This window comes from Ursus maritimus, unplaced genomic scaffold (genome assembly GCF_017311325.1).
Source record: "Ursus maritimus isolate PB19 unplaced genomic scaffold, ASM1731132v1 scaffold_2, whole genome shotgun sequence".
NCBI classification, from domain to species: domain Eukaryota; kingdom Metazoa; phylum Chordata; class Mammalia; order Carnivora; family Ursidae; genus Ursus; species Ursus maritimus.
The window spans coordinates 38134251-38152045 of record NW_024424452.1 but is presented as its reverse complement, the minus strand read 5'-3'; the positions used below and the strand labels follow the sequence as shown (position 1 = coordinate 38152045).

Here is a 17795-nt window from a genome sequence, read left to right as displayed (position 1 = left end):
CCTGCAGGGCTGAGTTCTAGGCCCTGGGCTCTCCCACAGCCTTCCCCTCCGTAGCTAGGGCCCTAATTGCTGTTGGAGGACCTTAATTACTGGCTGTGGCCCTCCAATGCTAAGTAGCAGCATTAAAATAGAGTAAATGTTTTCCTTTTCTTGAAAAGTTCGCGTATACAAGAAGGGTGCTGCTGAGCGGTGAGCAGCCTCTGCAGGGCACCGCCTGAGACCTGCCCGGGGCTGCTGTGGTCACGCCTTCCCGTCCCTTCCTCCACCCCCTCCCAGGGCATAGCTGCCTCTTGGGGCCTCCCCTTCTCCCCGCGCAGCACCCTCCCCATCGTGGCTACCCTGTACCACCCGGCAGGTGGGGAAGCTCAGGCTGGCGGGGACCTAACGGGAGCCTTGCCGGGTGGGCCCTCACTCCATGCCCACCCCAGCAGCTGTGAGCCCCAGCCAAGGCTCCTGGACCTGCCTGTGAGCACCAGCTGCCTGCTCTTTGTCCAGAGGACCTGGCTCTCCCCCCCCCAGGGTGGGCTTGGCAGGAGGGAGGAAGCCGCCCCTCCGGGGCTGCCTGGGGTGTGGGGAAGGTGCCCCCAGAGCAAGTCCTGGGGAAACAAGGAGGCTCCACAGGGGCCAAGGCAGGGCACTGGGGTGGGGAGGAGTCAGGAGCCGGCCCCCCTCCTGCTGACACCTGGAGGGCAGGTCCCTCTGTGAGCCTGGTGGGGGCGGCGTGCTCTGGTCCAGGCTCTGTGATACCGACGGCCCTGTGGGCGGAGTGGGGCCCCACGAGGACTCCTCTACTGAGGGACCCCTGAACACAGGAGCTCCAGTGACCTGTTCTGCACGTGCCCAGTGTGAGGGGAGAGGGGGCTTGCCTCAGGGCCCGGCCCGTTCCCCAGGCCCTCACAGGTCTCCACCCGGGAGGGGTGGCCACGGGACAAGTTCGCAGAAACTGCCTCATGTACGTATGTGTGTGCGCGCGCGCTTGTGCTGGGGGAGATGCGGATGCAGGCGCACCCAGAATCCCACCCACGGACACAGCAGCACATCACACGGGCACGGTCACACCCAAAACACACACGCGGAGGGGGAGGGGCACGCAGCCTCGCAGTCACGGCCGCGACCGCCCACGCCCGCCCAGCCCCGCCCCCTCGGCGACCCCGGCCCGCATCGCCCGGGGTGTAGGAGCGGCGCGCGGCGGCGGCGGCGGCGGCGGGGAGGGGGAGGGGAGAGCCCGCCTCCGCCGCTCGGGCCGCCCCCGCAGCTGGGGGCGGGGAGCACGTTGGCGCCGCTCCCCGCCCCCCACCCCCCCGCCGAGCCTCTCCGTGCGCGCCCCCTGGCGCCCAGCGCTCCCGGAGAGGGGGTTGGGGGCGCGGTGGGTCCAGCTCTGGCCCTCCACCGCCCGACCCTGGGAACCGGAGGGCGCCCCCCGCGATGGGGGAGGGTCGCCCGCGCGCGTGCCTTGGGGCGGGGGCGGCCCCTCCCTCTCGGCGCCCCTGCGGCCCCGCCCCCGCGCCGGCCCCGCCCCCGCCCTCCGCGGCTCACTCCGAAGTTTCCTGCGCCGGGCGCGGACACGCTCCGGGCTTGCTCGCCGCCCCGCGCCCGCGCCCCCGCCCCGCGCCCCCCGGCCCCGCGCCCCGCGCTCCCGGCTTGTCCGCCCAGCGGTCCCTCTCCGCGCCGGGGCCGCCACCGTCGCCGCCGGGCCAGCCGGAGCGGGAGCCGAAGCCGGCGGGCCGGGGCTGGGGGCTCGGGGCCGGGGGCGGCGCGCTCCAGCCGGGGCCGAGCGCCTTGCTGGATCCACGGTGACCGCGCCGCCCGGGCGATGCCCGCGGGGACGCCGCCGGAAGCCGGAGCGAGGTGAGACACGGCGGGGACGCGCGCCCCACTGCGCGGCGGGACCCTCTTCAACTTAGCGGAGTCGGCGAGGGGGGCTCCTGGGGCCCCCGCCCAGGAGGTGGGGGAGGGGCGGCCCAGCCCTCGCCGGAGGGAGGGGGCGGGCGGGGGCGGGGGGCGCATTTGTCTCTAATGAGGGAAGACAAAGACATCCCGGCGACCGCGGCTGTTCCCGCAGCTCCGCTGTGCCCGAGGCGGGCGAAGGGTGTCGTTCCCGTGTCCCGGTCACCGTCTGTCACCCCGCAGGTGCTGCCCGCTGCCACCATGACCGAGGGCACGCAGGCGGCCGACGAGGTCCGAGTGCCCCTGGGCGCTCCGGCCCCGGGCCCGGCGGCGGCGGCAGGGGCGGCCCCGGCGAGCCCCGGGGTGCCGGGGCGGGAGGGGGAGCCGGGGTCCGGGCCCGGCGCGTCGCCCCCCGAGAGCCCGGCAGCCGAGCGCGGCGCGGAGCTGGGCGCCGACGAGGAGCAGCCCGTCCCGTACCCGGCGCTGGCGGCCACGGTCTTCTTCTGCCTCGGGCAGACCACGCGGCCGCGCAGCTGGTGTCTCCGGCTGGTGTGTAACCCATATCCTTCTAGGGCCGCCGGGCTGCGGCGACGCGGGACGTGGGGGTCCAGCGCGCGGGACCTCCTCCGCGTGGCCCCCGCGAGACGGGACTCGTTGGACCCGGAGCGGGCTGGGCGCGCGGGGAGTGTAGGGCAGGGGAGTGACGGCAGCGGGGGTTTCGCTCCGTACGCAGACGGAGCGTCCCGGGTCCCGAGCTAGCTCGGGATGGGAGAGGGTGGGAGAGAAGCGGCGAGGCCACCACGAGCTTGGAGGGGAAGAGGGGTCGGCAGGACGGGAAGTCGGACTCCCTGTACTCCCTTGGGTGGCGGTCAGGACGGGAGTGCTGCCCCCCTGGGTTAATAGAATGCCAGCCAGAGGCGGGACCCTCGCTGGGGAGGGGGAGGCCGGAAGGAAGTAGTGTAAGGGGAGCAAAGTTTTCAGCCTGTGCTGTGCGCCTCGGAGCGTCGCGGGAGACCCGTGGGGCCGGGAGGCGGTGCGAGTTTGCCGGTCCTTCTCCACGGAGACATGCCGTGACGTTGGTTGTGAACTCGGCTCTCCAGGCTGAACTCGGTGCTGGGGCTGATTTAAGTCATGCGCAGCTGGGGGTGGGGGGCAGGGACGCAGCTGGCTCTGTGCTCTCGAGTCCCTTCCCCGAGGGCTTTTCCTCGCCTTGGAGGATGGGGCCCCCTCTCTCCTTTTGGCCAGAGTGGTGTTGGGTCGGCCCGGGGGGGCACTTCTGGGAAGCAGACGGCAGGTTTCTTGGTCCCCTAGCAGATGGTGTTTGGGGGCTGTCCCCGTGGGCCCTACTTGGCCCTGCGTCCTGTCCTGAGTCCTGCCTTGAGTCCTGCCTTGATGGTTCTTTTCGCTGGAGGGGGGGAACTGTTTTTCTGGCGGAGGGCCTGTGGGTGCCCTGCCTTCCAGCTCCTTGCTGTGGAGGGATTGGACATCCTCGACAGATGGGGGCAGTGGGGTGGGGGGTGTGGCTGTGTGGAGGGGGTTGACCGGGGTGGGGACCTGCAAGTAAACTTTATTTGTCAGAATGGGGACAGAGGCTAAACCAGCAATGTGTGTGTATATTTTTCCTACCTTGTGTGTTTAACTGTATAAATATTAAATGTAAAAAGGGGATCTGTACCAGGAAAAGTAATAAAACCCATGCTGCTTTTTGTTTCCAAATCCAAACATCGGCTGAGTCCGGTTCCCCTCTTGGTTGTGAAGAAGGGGGTCACGGTTGCAGCCCAAGGGCCAGTTCCAGGCCTGGCAGTGGCTGCCTCCGTCCTGCACCCCCCGGCAGCCCGGGGTGGGGGAGCAACCCTAGGTGTCGGGGCTTGGCCTACAGGGCGCCTGTAGGTTTGTCCCCTCTCTGGAACTCTGGCCTGGAGGTGGCCTGGCCACCTCGTGTTGGCAGGAAGGTGGTGTGGTTGGGTGGCGTGGCGGGTGACAGGGCTGTGCCTGTCTGAGGGCCCTGGGCTGGGATGGGGCTGGCGGCCAGCTTTGTCTGCGTGTTCGGCGTTTCCAAGCGTGTGCAGAGACCAGATAGGGAAAGAGTCAAATGGGGCCTGCACTTTGTCTCTTGTGACAGCCCCCGTGTCTGGCTGCTCCGTCCCCTGGAGGCTGAGAGAGTCTTGCAGCCTGACCCAGGGGTGCTGGGTACTTCGGGCACTTTGGGCGGGCTGTGTCCCTAAGAATGCCCAACAGGCGCGCGTGCGTGTGGGTGTGTAGGGGACTGGGGGCAGGGGTGCCTCACGCAGGTAGGGTGAAGCCCAGAGGGACTTGGGGGATGGGGCCTGCAGGACCCTGTGCTGGTGTCCTCGTGACTCAAAGAGGAGGACACCCTGTGGCTCTGAGACCTGGAGGGCCACCGCGCTGGAGGCCGAGGGCACTGGCAGGGTGGTGGAGGGGCTCGGGTCCCTGGATCAGTTGACTCTTGTTCTGTGGACATTCTGCATCTGTCACGCAGGGTGAGCACGTCACGGCCTTCGGCCTTGTGGGGACGGCTGCTGACCTCCGGCAGACGCCAGGCTGGGGCTGGGGGGTGTGTGTCGGCTCTGGGGCGAACCTAAAATAAGCTGGAGTGCCTGGACAGGTGGGTACTGGTTCCCCCCGCAGAGCCTGTGGGGCCTCAGCACAGCTCTCCAGAGCACTCTAGGTTCCTGGGGGTCAGCAGGCTGGCCTCGGGCGCACAGAGGGTGCCCCGGCTCCCTGTCCGCCCTGTCCTTGCTTGGAGTCTCTCCTGCTGCAGAGGATGGAGTCAGAGAGCGGAGTGGAACCCTCGCTCCCCACAGGCTGGCAGAATCCCAGCTGATGTCCCGGACCCAGCCCCCGCCGGGATTCGGTCAGAGACTGGAATGCGGGAAGGGGCCTTCCCTAAGCCCCCGGTCTCTTGGGAGCCCCCAGTGGATGACCCCAGTACGGACCATCCCACCTGGTCTGCGTAGGCTTTAAGGGGGACTCCGACGCTCAGCAGAGGAGCCTACAAGGGCAGCCTTGCGTCCTTATTGATTGACTTTGCTTTTTGGAAATACAACCGTGCTGGAACTTTTGGGGCAAGCGCTGTTTCTCCTACACAGGATTATTTATAGAGGAAGGTGGGTGGGATCTGTGTGTTGTAGCCTGCGTGGCTGGGTTATGTTCTGCCCGGGCTCCCCCAGGGTTCCTGACTCCCCGCCCGCCTGCCACGCAGCTGCCGCGCGTCCTAGCACCCAGGCCGGGCGGGGCCTCCAGGGACGCTCACTGCTTGGGAAGGGGGGCAGCAAGGGTGTTACGGGACCAGGAGGTGGCCGAGGAGGCACTTGGGGGCTCGGGGGTGGCATGCGCCTTGAGCTGCCTCCCAGGGGCCGGTACCGGGTGCGCCTCAGCGTGGGGCTCGGAGAAGCCAAAGGACACAGCAAGGTCACGCGGCTGCTGGAGGGCAGAGCTGGATGAGCCCAGTCTGACTCGGAGGCCCCTGCGTTGGGCAGGGGCGCAAGGCTGGACACGGCCAAGCTTTGAAAGGCGTCTCAGGAAAGCTGTTTCAGGCCGTCCAGCTGCCACCAGCATGCGCGGCTCGCAGAGGCTGTGGGTGTCCTGGGGAGGACACTGGGGGCATTGACTTAGAACAGAGCCGGCCCCTCTGGCCACCCTGCAGCCCACTCTGCCCCTGCAGACCGGATTGGAACAGGACAGTTACGAGCTGTCCTCACCTTCCTGACCTTGTGGCCGTGATCCCCTGTGTATTTTGCCTCACGCACAGGGCTTCCTTCGCGGGCTCTGGGGACACAGGCCTGGGGGTGCTTCCCTTCCACGCCCCTCTTCATCCCAGCACCTTGTTCCTGGACCCGCGCCCCTGTCCTCTTGGCACCCACATGTCTGTTTGCGTGGACTTGGAATCCCCAGGCCGGCCCCTCGGGGGGAGTTCTTGAGGGGTTCTCAGGCAGGCACTGGACAGGCCTGGGCCTGGGGTGGGCTGATGGGAAGGCCGTCCTGTCCCTGGTAGAACTCAGGGACGTGGAGGCAGAAATGGCATGCCCAGAGCGGGGGGCCTCACCTCTGTGTGCTGACCTGGGCATGGTGAGCTTGCGCGGGCCCTGGGCTCCCAACCTTGCAGGCCAGCGCTCCCAGCGGCTCCCCGACTTTCTCTGGTAGAAGGAGGAAGGAGGGACCGCGAGCGGTCTGTGTGTCTGGACTCCACCGCGGTTCCCTCACGTTCATGTTGAGCCCCGACTGTGTGCCTGGCTGGGATGGGCCTGTTCCTGCTGCCTGGGGCTGGCGTGAGCAGAGCCGGGGTGTGGCGTGGGGGCTTCACAGGGATGGGCTTTTGCCCCCGAGAGTTGGGGAGGGCAGCGGGGTGGGGCGGGTCTCAGAGTACCTGTCAGAGGCAGGGTTGGGGGAACCCTGTTCTTAGTGTGGCTCCCTCGGGAGGGCTTGGGGAGGGGCGCCTGGACGTGGGCATGACCTCCCATTGGCCCCTGAGTGACAGCTGGGCTGCAGGGTGTCCTCTCCTGGGGTTTTTGGGCTGCTAAGGAGGGCTTCGTGGAGGAAGTGAGGTTGGACTGGGCTGTGTGGATGGGTAGGAGTGGGTAGTAGAAAAGGAATAGGGAGGTTTTTAGGGAGTTTTATGGGTTTCCGCTTCCCACAAGGAGGCAGAAAGGTTTGATCGTCGGGGATCCTAGTCTGAGGAAGGGTCCAGATCTGTGGCAATGTCTGTGGAAGGGGAATTAGCTGCATGGAGGTTTGTCTGCGGAGGGAGGGACCTTGCTTCCTGCGACCTGGGTCTCTGTTGCTTCCTTGGGACTCCCCAGGAGGGGTCGTGGCCAAGTCCTTGTTCTGTCTGCAGTGGCCTAGACTTCCGGGCTTGCCCTGTGCCCCCACCCAGGCACCTGTGGGTCCCTGAGCTGGGCACACAGTTGGTGTGCTTGAGCTTACTGGCAGCCTCACTAGTTGGCAGAGGCCGGGAAGCACTGATTAAGTGCTCTGTACGTGTGCCACGGGGAGGCCAAGTGTGGCCGCCGCCCCCACGTCTGCAGCCCAGCTGGACCCTCGGGAGGGCCTGGGGGTGTGGGGGGTTGGGAGGAGCGGTGCAGAGCCAGGCGGGGGCTCCTGTGAACACTCACTGCAAGGCGTCTTCACTCAACAAACCTTTTCTGGGCTGAGCTGTGTGCTGGTCCTTGCGTCGGGCCCGCTGGGGTTCTCCAGCAGGACTCAGGGAGCTCCCGCCGCACGCTCGGCGTGTCCAGCCGTCGGCCCTTCTGCCGCAGAGCTCGCTGGCCTGATCCCAGTGGTGGCGCTGGGATGGAGGCTGTTGGGTGCTGGGGGCCAGGGAGGTTCCAGTGGCTGAGTGGACACAGACCGGTGGGGGGAGGGTATGGGGCACAAGTGTCTTCCGTAGGGGATTGGCACAAGCAAAGGTTCTGAGGCAGGTGGAACATATCCGTGAGCCTGGAGCTGTTTGGGGTTTGCTGTGAGGTAAAGGCAGGGAGGCCAGGAAAGGCTGTGAGCGTGGTGGGCTGGAGAGGGGCTAGCTTGGGTCTCAGCGAATAGCTCTGCCCCCAGCAGGGGTTGGGCTCACTCCTTGAGGGAGGGGCGGTGTGGGCATCAGGCTCAGGGAAAAATCGAGGGGAGGTAGGGAGAGAAGAGCAGGTGGAGGGTGCCGCAGGGGCAGAGGCTGGGCAACGGGAAGGTGCTGGCGCTGTCCTGCCATGCCCGCGATGCCCAGGGTGAGCCTGGTGCCAGCCCTTCGGAGGAAGCTCTCAGACCCTGTGGGTGTCCCATCCTCCCTGGCTTGGCGGAGCCTCAGAGGGGTCCAGGGAGCTCCCTGCGCTGCAGCGGGCCAGACAGCCGCCTCCCAGAGCGCCTGGCAGGACTCCTGGTCCGGGGTCAGGATGTGGAGGAATGCGGGGGATGGGCCGGCCCATCAGACATCCCAGAGAGGAACACAAGGCTGCCGTGCTCGCCCCCACGCGCCCCTGCTCGCCCTGCTTGCCAGACTCTCCGAGGCCCGACCTCGGCCCCAGGCCGTCAAGGTCAGGCAGGAAATGTCATCTGTGTGCTTGCAGCGTCCTCGCATCCCGCCCCCGTCCACCCGGAGGCCTGGTCAGGAACGTGCTTTTCTCTTTGTCCTGCCAAGTGGGTGTTTCAGCGAGGGTCGCGGAGGACCCACTTACTCTCTTTCGTCAGTGGTGGGTTTTGATACGACCGGGAACAGCCCTGAGTCACGTGGGCCCAGGTTGAATTTCCAGCAAGTAGAGGTAGGGAGTGGAGTCAGACGACAGCCGCGCATCGTGATTTAGGGCCTGGATTCCCTGGTCTGGATTCCCAGACAGGATGGGGTGCAGAGGCAAACGGCCCAGCCCTTGAGGGTTGGCAGCCGGTCCGGGCACCGTCCCCAGAGCACCGTGCCTGCCGCGGACGACAGATGGGGCCCCTCTGCTGCGCTGTCTCCGCCGAGTGAGTAGCAGCTTCTCGTTCTGCGCACGGGGCCCCCCGGAACAGACGCACGCGTGCAGGGGAGGCAAGGATGTGCTCCCCAGGCCCTCTGCTGCAGGGCGGAGCGGTCAGGGCCTGGAGTTGTGATTAGTGGGACCAGTGATGAGTGCGCGACATCAGAGCATGGCAGGGTGGGGCGGGGATGCTGCCACCTCTGTGCTCACCAGCAGCTGGGAGCCTTGTGATGTGAGCTGTCTGCGTCTCTGTCCCGGAGCAGCTCCTGGCTGTGGGAGGATTTCAGAGGCTCTGGGAGCACCCCGTGTTCTTTGGTGTGATGCAAGTCCGTGTCCCAGGTGTCCCATTGCAGCCCCCCACCCCCCTTCTTCAGTCTCAACCATGGTGTTTCTCAGCTGAAATCGAGGGCAGAAAGAGGACCTCAGAATCCCCCTTCCCAGGCTCCTGAAGTCTGGGTACTGCCCAGGGTGAGCCTGGTGGCCCCCTGCTGCCCCCAGGTCCAGACTAGGACAGGTGTGTCCAGTCCTGCCTGCTGTCTCGCTCACATTGGGTGGCCCCAGCCAAGCCCCCACGTTGGCTGTCCATACTGCTTATGCAGAAGAAGGAGCTGACATTGCTAAGAGCACTTGGCCCGCGAGGGGCAGGTGTGGGTGGGCCGGGCGGTCATGCTCGGGGATGCTCAGGGACCAGTAGCTCTCTGGGCTGCTCAGAGCCCGGGACAAGTGGGTCCTCCTGAGTGGGCGCCGTCCCCCGTTTTGCTGGAGCTGTGTGAAGCCAGACTGTGGCATGGGTGCAGAGATGTGCTTGGCCAGTGGTGGCCAGCCTGCTTGGTCCCTCTGTCCTCTGTTCTGGGCTCTGCCGGTGCCCCCCCACCAGTTTAGGGGAGGTCAGAGCACTGGACAGTGGGGACATCGGTGTGGAGGGCCCTCAGTGGCCTCCAGTGGGACCCAGTGTCTCAGCTCCTTGCTGGCCTGAGGGCCGTGGGGTGGAAAGGCTGGAGAACGACAATGTTTCTGCAGGGGGTGTGGCCCGACGTCAGTGCCCCCTCACCCCAGGAGGGCCCCAGAGCCTTCCAGGATTCTTTGGTTGTTCCTGGCACCCCTTTCTGCAGCCCAGTGGTGGCCCCGCACCTGCTTCGATTTTCCCTCGTGTGGTCCCGATTGTCCTTCTGGTCACTGATAGCATGGGGTTCACTGGGGGCCTTGATCAGCGGGTGAAGGGCCCAGTCCAGTGCGTGGTTGGCCGGGGAGAGGGTTCCAAAGACCCCTGCGCTTGTCCTCCATCCCGTCCCCAGCTCTTGAGAGCACGCAGGCCTCCCCTTGGTCCCCAGCCCTGGCCTGCATGTGAGGTGTGCAGTCTTGGACACATGACGGAGAGGGGGAGAGGCTGAGGGGGCTGTGTTTTAGGAGGAGAGCAGAGTTGTCGGGCTGGACTGGAGGTGTGTCCCTGAAGTCCCAGGCGGCGAGGCAGGGATGGTTTCTGAGCTTCCAGCGGGGGGAGCCCGTCCCTGGGTCAGAGGCTGGGGCCACTTAGGTCCCCACCCTGAAGCTGGGCCGTGGTGGACAAGGACATGTCCTAGGGTTGTGTTTCCCGATCTGTCCTATCTGTCTGTGGGCCGCTGGGTTCCAGCAGGCCCCCATTTCCACTCGACCCCCACCCACTGGAGCAGTGGCATGGGGGTCTCGGCCACGGGGGAGGCTGGGGAGCTGGGGACCACCAGCTGGACCGTGGACAGAGTGCCGCGTATTCCCTGGGAGGATGCCCGCGGAGCTGGGCTGGAGGGCCCAGGCTTGCCGGGGGTGGTTAGGGTTAGGGCCTTCCCTGATGGCCTTAGGGTGGTGCCCGTGGGAGCAAGTCCCCCGGGTTCTCAGGTGGGTGTTCCTGGCACCAGGCCTGAGGCCACGCCCCACACTGCCCCCTTAGCACCCCAGGGGCGACCTGTGAACCCCTCCAGCCCCCCGGGCGGCCCAGAGGGTCTGGAGCTAGCTGCCCCCAGCTGCGTGGCTTTTGGGTGACCTTCGTGGGTTTGGTTATGGGGCATCGTCTGGGCTCTGGCCTCGCGCTGGCCTGGGACAGGGGTCCTTCCTGTCCCCAGGGAGCCGATGGAGGGGGCGAAGAGAAGCAGAAGCGTGAAGGTGGCGACGTTGGGGACCTGGCAGAGGCGGTGCCCTGCTCTATGCCAGGGCATTTTGGGGTGGACCGGGTCAGTACTGACGGGTCGCCATGCCTGGGGGTGGCTCTGGGGGTGTGCACATCGTCCACACCAGTTGGCACGTGTGAGCCGACGTATTGGTGTGAATGGTATCCCCCAAGTTTACGTCTACCAGGAACCCCAGAACGTGATTTCTGTGGGAGCCGTATCTTTGTGGATATAGCCCAGGTGAGACGGGGTCACCTGGGGGTGTTGGCACAGTGCCCGTGTGCTCGGGAGAAGAGGAGAGACAGGTTCAGACCACGCGGAGTGTCATGGGAAGATGGAGGCGCTTGTTGGGGTGATGGGTCCGCGGATGCCCGGGCTTTCCTGCAGCCACCAGAACTTGGGGGGCCCAGAAGGAGCCAGCGTGCTGATACCTCCAGGCTGACGTCCCCCTGCCCCAGCTCGCACACCCCGGGCGCGCCCTCCGCTGTCCTCCCGAGGGAGACGGAGGAGGTGTGGGATGTCCGAACGGGAGGGAGCCCTTTTTTAGGATGAATCACTCTCAGCTGTGCCGTGTCAGGCTCTCCGACAGGGAGCCTCCCGGGGAGAGGGAAAACCGACCGTGAAATCAGTCATTCTGAGCAGTTTGGGGTGGACCGAGTGTGTGCCCCTCAAGTCCCAGGCGGCGAGGCAGGGGTGGGCTCTGAGCCTGGGGTGCCCCTCCTGCTCGAGACCCTGTCAGGGTGTCAGAGGATGGGCTCCGCTGTGAGGAGGGGCAGGGACCGCTCCTGTCTCTGTGCCTGCGTCCCCTGGGCTTCCTGGGGGGCTGTTGGCTTGGGGGGGTTCCGCAGGGATGTCAGCTCTGCAGGTGTCGTTCAGTTGGACTGGCCTATCCCCCCAGGACAGGGCCCACCGAGACCCCTCTGGGAGTCTGAGGCCCTTGCTCTGCCGGTGTTCCCCACCCCCCATGCTTCCCTACAGCCCCAGGGGGGTACAGGTAGGGTGTCAGGGCCGCAGACGGAGCCCCGGGTCAAGCCCGGCCTGGCTGGCTTTCTGCAGGGGCAGGGAGGACATCTGATGGGGCTGGATTCCCAGCTGGGGACCCCCCCCTCATGGCAGCAGAGACTCTGGGGGCCGGCCCTGTTCTCCTCTGAGAAGCCACGGAGAAGCAGGGGTGGCCGGAGAAGAGGTTATCTCCAGTCTGAGATGGGGTCCCTGAGGGCCCTCCTCTGACCCCAGAGCCTAGCCCTTCATCCTTGGGTGAGGAGGGTGTGCTGCCTTCCCGGTGACCCCCAGCTTCCGGGGGCCTTGTTCGGGGTGCCGCGGCAGGGCTTGGCTGTGTGGTGGGGGCGGGGGGGGTAGATGAGACCCAGGCCCTGCTGGGGCCAGGGCATGAAGGCCCGGGATGGTTGCTCCCAGGCTGTGGGGGTGACTGTGGGCATAGGGGTGGGCAGGTGGGGGTGGGCCCCGGGTTGCCGTGGGAAGGGTGGTGGGCACAGCGACCTGGCATGGAGGGCATCGGGTGGTGGGGCTGGAAGGGGGCCCCTGGCGTCTGTGTGGCCTGGGAGTGTCCTGTGCTGTCTGCAGGCCCAGCCCCCCGCAGAGACGGAGCCTGTGCCTAAAGGCACAGAGGGCGTCCCCTGGGCCAGGTGGGGGCGACGCGGCACCGTCCGCCCGCTGTGTCCCTTTGTCTTTGCATCGGCCGCCAGCCGGCCGCAGTCTGATGAGTCAGCCTGCATTAGCGCCTCGTGGATGCGGACGAGGACGCGGCCTGGGCTGCTGGCAGGGCAGCCGTGCAGCTCTGGCCACGGGATGGCCCGCCGTGTCTGGCACGCATGTGATGTGCCGTTGGGTGTGGCAGGCCCAGCCCTTGAAGTTCTGAACTAGCGGGAGTTCCCTGCAGGTGCCTGTTGCGGAGATCTGGTTTGGGGGCATTCGGTACCTGAAGGACACCTCACACGGGGCGCACAGCCCAGCCGTCAGGAGGCAAGAGGGGGCTGCTGGGCGGGGGGCACAGGGGAAGGTGCTGCCAGACGGAATATGGGGGAGAGTCAGGGTGGGGCGGACACTGGCCGAGTGTGGGGGGATGGGCTCAGGATGGGGCCGCCCCCTGGGAACTCTCTGCCTGGCCCCCCTTACCCATGATTGCTTGGGGGCTGGGGGCCCATGCCACGGTCCCCAGGACCGCTGTAGAAGTCAGAATCAGCACTGGGGACAAGGCCACCGGGCAGGCTTGGGGCACAGAGCTCACAGACCCAAAGCCACAGACCACAGTGTTAACGTTTTAGGACGGGGCATTCCTGACACTTAAGGTTCGAGAGCTTGCTTTTTATTTTTTTTAATCTACCACGAAATGGGGTTCGCTTGGTTAAGGAGGGGGATGCGGACCATGGGAGCTTGGGGAAGAGGCAGGGTGGGCCCGGGGGAGGGGGCACGGGGGCATAGAGGAGGGGTGTCTAGGCTTTGGGGGTTTGGAGGGCCCAGGCTGACCCTTGAGCACACCCGGGGGGCCTCCATCCCTGCACACACCCTGTCCTGGCGTGCAGAGTCCAGCGATCTGCCGGCCTCCTGCCCCGCGACGTTCCTTTCTCTCCCTCTGGGGCTGGACCCGTCGCCCACCTGCTCAGTGTGACTGAGCAGCCCCCGGTTTGCAGCTCCGAATTGGGTCATGAGCTGTCCCGGGGCATGAATGGCAGTACGTGGGCAGAGTGTGACGGGCCCGCTGCCCACGGATGGTGAGTCTCTACGTTCTCCACTCCGGAGCCGACTCCCAGATGGGCAGCACCGGAGAAGCGTCCTGTCTGCCAGCTCAGACCCGGCAACCACCACGCACCAGCAGGGATTTCCTGTATTCTCCCGTTTTCTTGGGGGGCGCCAGGACCAGGCAAAGGGCAGACCGCCCCGCGTGGCCACGAGGGAGCTGGGGGTCCCTGCCGTTCAGGGAGGCCGTGGCTGGGCTCTGGGTCACGTTCCTGCCCGTGGCAGGCGGGCGCGCCCTGCGGGTTAGATGCGTTTCCTCTGACTGTGGGGCTGAGGAACAGAGGTGAGGAGTCGCCCATTCACCACGGGGAGCCCCTGCCTTGGTGTCAGCCCTGGGGGCACTCAGCACCTGAGTTCCATGTCCCGCTGGGAAAGTGCATCTCAGGGCAGGTCCCTGCGTGGCCTCTGGAGTTCTGAGCACTGACGCTTGTGGGTTCTGCCACAGATGTGTCCTCGCACGACTCACACGCAGGAGGCACACAATTCACTGGTCTTAATGTCCCCACGGAGCTGTGCAGCCTTCAACATCAATTTTGGAACTTTCTCATCCCCCCGAGAGACCCCGGCCCCTCCCCCGGCCCCCCCATCTGCACTGAGTTCCTGGATTTGCCTCTTCTGGGCGTTGCATAGAGGTGGACTCCCTCACCACGTGGTTCCATGTCAGTGTCACGTCCACCAGCTGGGTCCACGTTGTAGCGCGTGTCCCGGCTTCGTTCCCCTTGGTGGCTGACCCCCCGGTCCCATTGTGTGGACGGACCACGGTGTGTCTGTGAAAGCATTGGTGGGCTCTTGGGCTCTTTCCACCTTTGGGGTGCCGTGAGCAGCCCAGCCGTGCAGTCGTATGTAAGCTTTGTTTGGACCCGTGCTCGGTGCTCCTGGGTACGTACCCGAGAGCGGAATTGCTGTGTGGAATCGTGCGAGGACCTGCCAACGTGTTCTCTAAGGCGGCGTCTGCTTGTTAACCTCCAGCCCCGCCAAACTTGGGGTCTCTGAGCAGCTCTGTCGTACCGTCGGCAGTCGCCACAGAGGAGGCCGCTGGCGAGCGTCAGGCACAACGCCCAGCCTGACACTGTGTGAGCAGGACACCCTCTGCCTCTCTTCCTGCGGACACTTTAGGGTGTCCCCCGGGAGGTGGTCTTGGCAGCCCCCCCCCCCAGGTTAGAGCGGCCCTTCTGATCTGGATCTCGCTGTGAGGGAGCGTGCAGGCGGGCCGGGGCCATCGGAACCCCGCGGCCTGCCAGGTGTCGTGTCCTGACTCCAGATGGGCACGGGTGGGGTGAGGCGCGTGCTGGCGTGGATCTCCGGGCGGGGTGATGCCGGGCGGCAGGTGGGTGTAACTGGCGTGTGTGTGCGTGTGCGTGTCCATCCGGCATCCATTCCTTCATCAGCTCTCTGGAGAATTTCAACACCCACACTTGGAATAAGAAGAAAATTATTAATGAGCTTGGAGCGGTTGCTATGGGAACCTGTTGCTAATGAATCTCTGGGGTTCCTTTTACCTTTGCGGAGCAGCGCTGCACTCCCAAAGGCGACATGTTTCCCACTAATCAGGTTGCCGTGGCAACGCCTGTCACTAATCCCCAGTCGGGCTCCTGGTTTCCTGGCCTGGCCCGACTTACATAAAGCAATTTAGCGAGCGTGAGGCTGCTCCCGGAGTGGAGACCCCTCGGCCCCCAGCCTCCCCAGACACCCATTTCCACGAGCAGCCTGCCATGCCCCCCTCCTCCACGGGCCACACGCGTGGTCCCGCAGCCACAGGAAACAGAGGCACCTGGAGCCCGTGCTGTTTGCTGGAAAGAGGAGCTGTGGAGGGTCTTTGCTGGGCTCAGCACACGTGCTGCACGTGGCGGGCTGGCCCGTGGTGGGCACTCCGTAAATGCTGAGTGGGGGCGGGGAGCAGTGTGCCACTCAGGGCCAGCACCCAGGCCTCCGTCTGGCCTAGGCCTGGCAGGGGGAGAACGTTCTAGAAGGAGTGTGGACACCTGTACCCTGAAAGGTGGATGAGACTTGTGTGGGGCCAGGGTGCATCCGGCAGCCCCCAGCCACCCCGACAGGCAGAGAGCACGTGTGGAATGCCCATGGTGACCATCCACGATGTCGGCGCGAGCCCACCCGGCACGGCCTGCTGTGACGTCAGCCTGACGCCAGGGGCTCCATGCGCTGGGCAACGGTGTGCGTGTCCTTGAGCCCCTCCTTGCTTCCTGCCCTCGCGTGTTCGTGCCCTAGCTTAGGCATCTGGAGCAAACGGCGCTGCTGTCGGTAATCTGGCCGTCTGCCCCGGGCCCAGCTCTAGGACAGGGCCAGCTGGGCAGGGAGGCTACTGACTTGGGTATTTGGGCGCTTTCAGCGGTCACTCTGCCTGAGTGGGTGCTCGGTGGGGAGGCAGGCGGCTCTGCGCAGTTGTCCCCTGTAGGAGCCGTGGTGGTGCAGGGAGGGCTTCCTGGAGGAGGCGGTCTCCACGCAGCTCTGGTAGGAACAGGGGTCTCCAGGAGGGCCGTGCCCAGTGTGTTTTGTGGGCCCTGATTCCCTTGTAAGCCCCCTCCCCTACTGCAGATGCACTCTAAGTGCAGCTCAGGGAGCAGCTGGGGACCCCTCTCCTGACTCCCTTGGTGTGGGGCTGCCTGGTCTCTGTGTTTGTGGGCTTGGGCTGCTGCGACAGAGGACCCCGGCCCACACGCTTTCAGCACGAACGTTTATGGTCTCCCAGTGGTGAACGTCGGTGTCTGAGACCCAGGTGTGGACGGGGCTGGCTCCTCCCTGTGTCCTCATGTGGTCGTTCCTCTGTGCCAGTCTGTGTCTCAGGGATCCTGGATTGGGCCTCATTTTATCTAAACGTCCTGTTGAAACACTTGTCTTCAAGCAGAGTCCCATCCTGAGGGTTTCAGCGTCGGGGGTCCTGGGGAAGGCTGCTCCCTGGTGCCTGCGTGGTCCTGGCGGGGTCCTGCCGTCAGCTCTGGGGCTCTCTGGCCTCCCGAGCCCTCTGGAGCACCGAGCAGGGTTCCCAGCCCACGTGGGCTCCTCCAGCCACACTCCCTCAGTCCAGCTTTTGCTACCCACCCTGTGGCCCCCCCAGGAACACCCCTGACCAGTGACCGTCTAAGCAGCGGGCCTGACGGGCTCACTGGGGCCGCCCTTGTTCTCACAGCCCCTGGCAGTAGACACAGCCTCTGTGTGGCCTTGCCCGGGGCTTCCTTCCAACGACAGTGCCCTTGCAGGGTCCTGCTGACCTTGGGGGAGAGGGGGAGTGGCCCTGTGGCCCGTGGTGCCCCCGCCCACCAGGCAGCATGTGGAGGTGAGCCCAGGCTGGGATCTCAGGTCCTGGAGAGGCCCTGCCTCTGGGGATGGTTCTGCCCAGGGCCCGAGGCCGATGGCTCAGGGGTGCTCCAGGCAGCAAGGAGGATGTGTAGAAGGTTCTAGGTAATTCTAGATGGCAGAGACGTCAGGGGGCCGCAGTCCTTGGGTTTTGCCAGGGGGTGGGGGCCAGAGAAGGGAGGGAGGTGGGCTGCTGGGTGGTGATCCTGGGTCGAAGTCTCCGCTCTCCACAGAGCTCCTCAGCCCGTGGTTACGTCTGGGTCTCCAGGTCCCGCCAGGCCTGGCTGGAACCTTTCTCAGGCTGGGCCGGCCAGGAGTCACGGGACGTCTGCTCTGAGAAGAGAGGAGGCTGGGGTCTTGTCCCAAGGGCAGTAATGGTCTGCAGAGCCCCGGCTGGAGGAGTGGGGTCCAGGAATGGCTCTGCTTTCTCGGCTGAGCGGCCAGTGGGCAGAGGGACAGGTGCTGGTGGGGCGTGGAGGCCTGGAAGCCTTGCGGACCCTGCCGGGCCTGCAGCACAACTCGGCCTTCGGGCGGCCCCTCCCTGGATTGACACCACGGGCTGAGGGCAGCCGTCGCATCAGAGGGTGCCCCCCAGGGGGCCCATGGCCACCCTGCCATTGTCACCCAGGGGTCCCTCCTGGTCACGCACTGCTGCCCCCCCTCTCTGCCGTTGCCCAGCCTGATGTCTGCCCGGCCCATTAGCTGCCGCTGTGGTTCCAGCCCGGCTTCTCGAAGCACAACTGGTTTCCTTCCTGAAGGAACGTCAGCCTCAGCTTGCTCACGGAGACGTTGATCACACGCGGAAGAGGCTGGTCAGCCGTGACTCCTCTGTGGCTGGGTGTCTAAGTGGACAGTTGGTGAGAGGCCCTGTGAACGGGGTGTCTTCTGGGGCTCTAAGACCCTCCCAGCCTGAGGCAGCTGGGTGGTGTTTGGAGCCAGAGCCCTGGTGTCCACTCCGATCTTCGGGGTTCTGTGGGTCAGACCGCGTCCCTCTCACAGTCGTCGTGCTCATCATGGCTGGGATTGACTCGTGTGGGGGGTGGGGGACAGCCCGAGAGGGATGGGGCCCCAGGGCTGCATGTCTGGCTGGTCCCCTGCATGGGGTGCTGGGAAGAGATTGGAGCAGACACCAGAGAGCAGCTTCTTCTCCCGGTCCTGGGGAGACTCAGGCAGTGGCTGTGTTGCGCAGGGGGCTCTGAGAGGGACCCGTCCTCTGGTGTAGCTTCACCGCCCCCCCCCC

General features: G+C 65.8%; 1 protein-coding gene across 2 annotated transcripts in view; it reads left to right on the top strand.

Annotated features, from left to right (window-relative positions):
- Positions 1–2148: 2148 nt before the first annotated feature.
- CACNA1H (calcium voltage-gated channel subunit alpha1 H) overlaps positions 2149–17795 on the top strand; it is a 92678-nt gene continuing 77031 nt past the window's right edge. For both annotated transcript variants that reach the window (XM_040635585.1, XM_040635586.1), the window contains exon 1: positions 2149–2447. In XM_040635585.1, coding sequence (XP_040491519.1) covers positions 2149–2447 — 299 coding nt within the window. The remainder of the gene's footprint in view (positions 2448–17795) is intronic.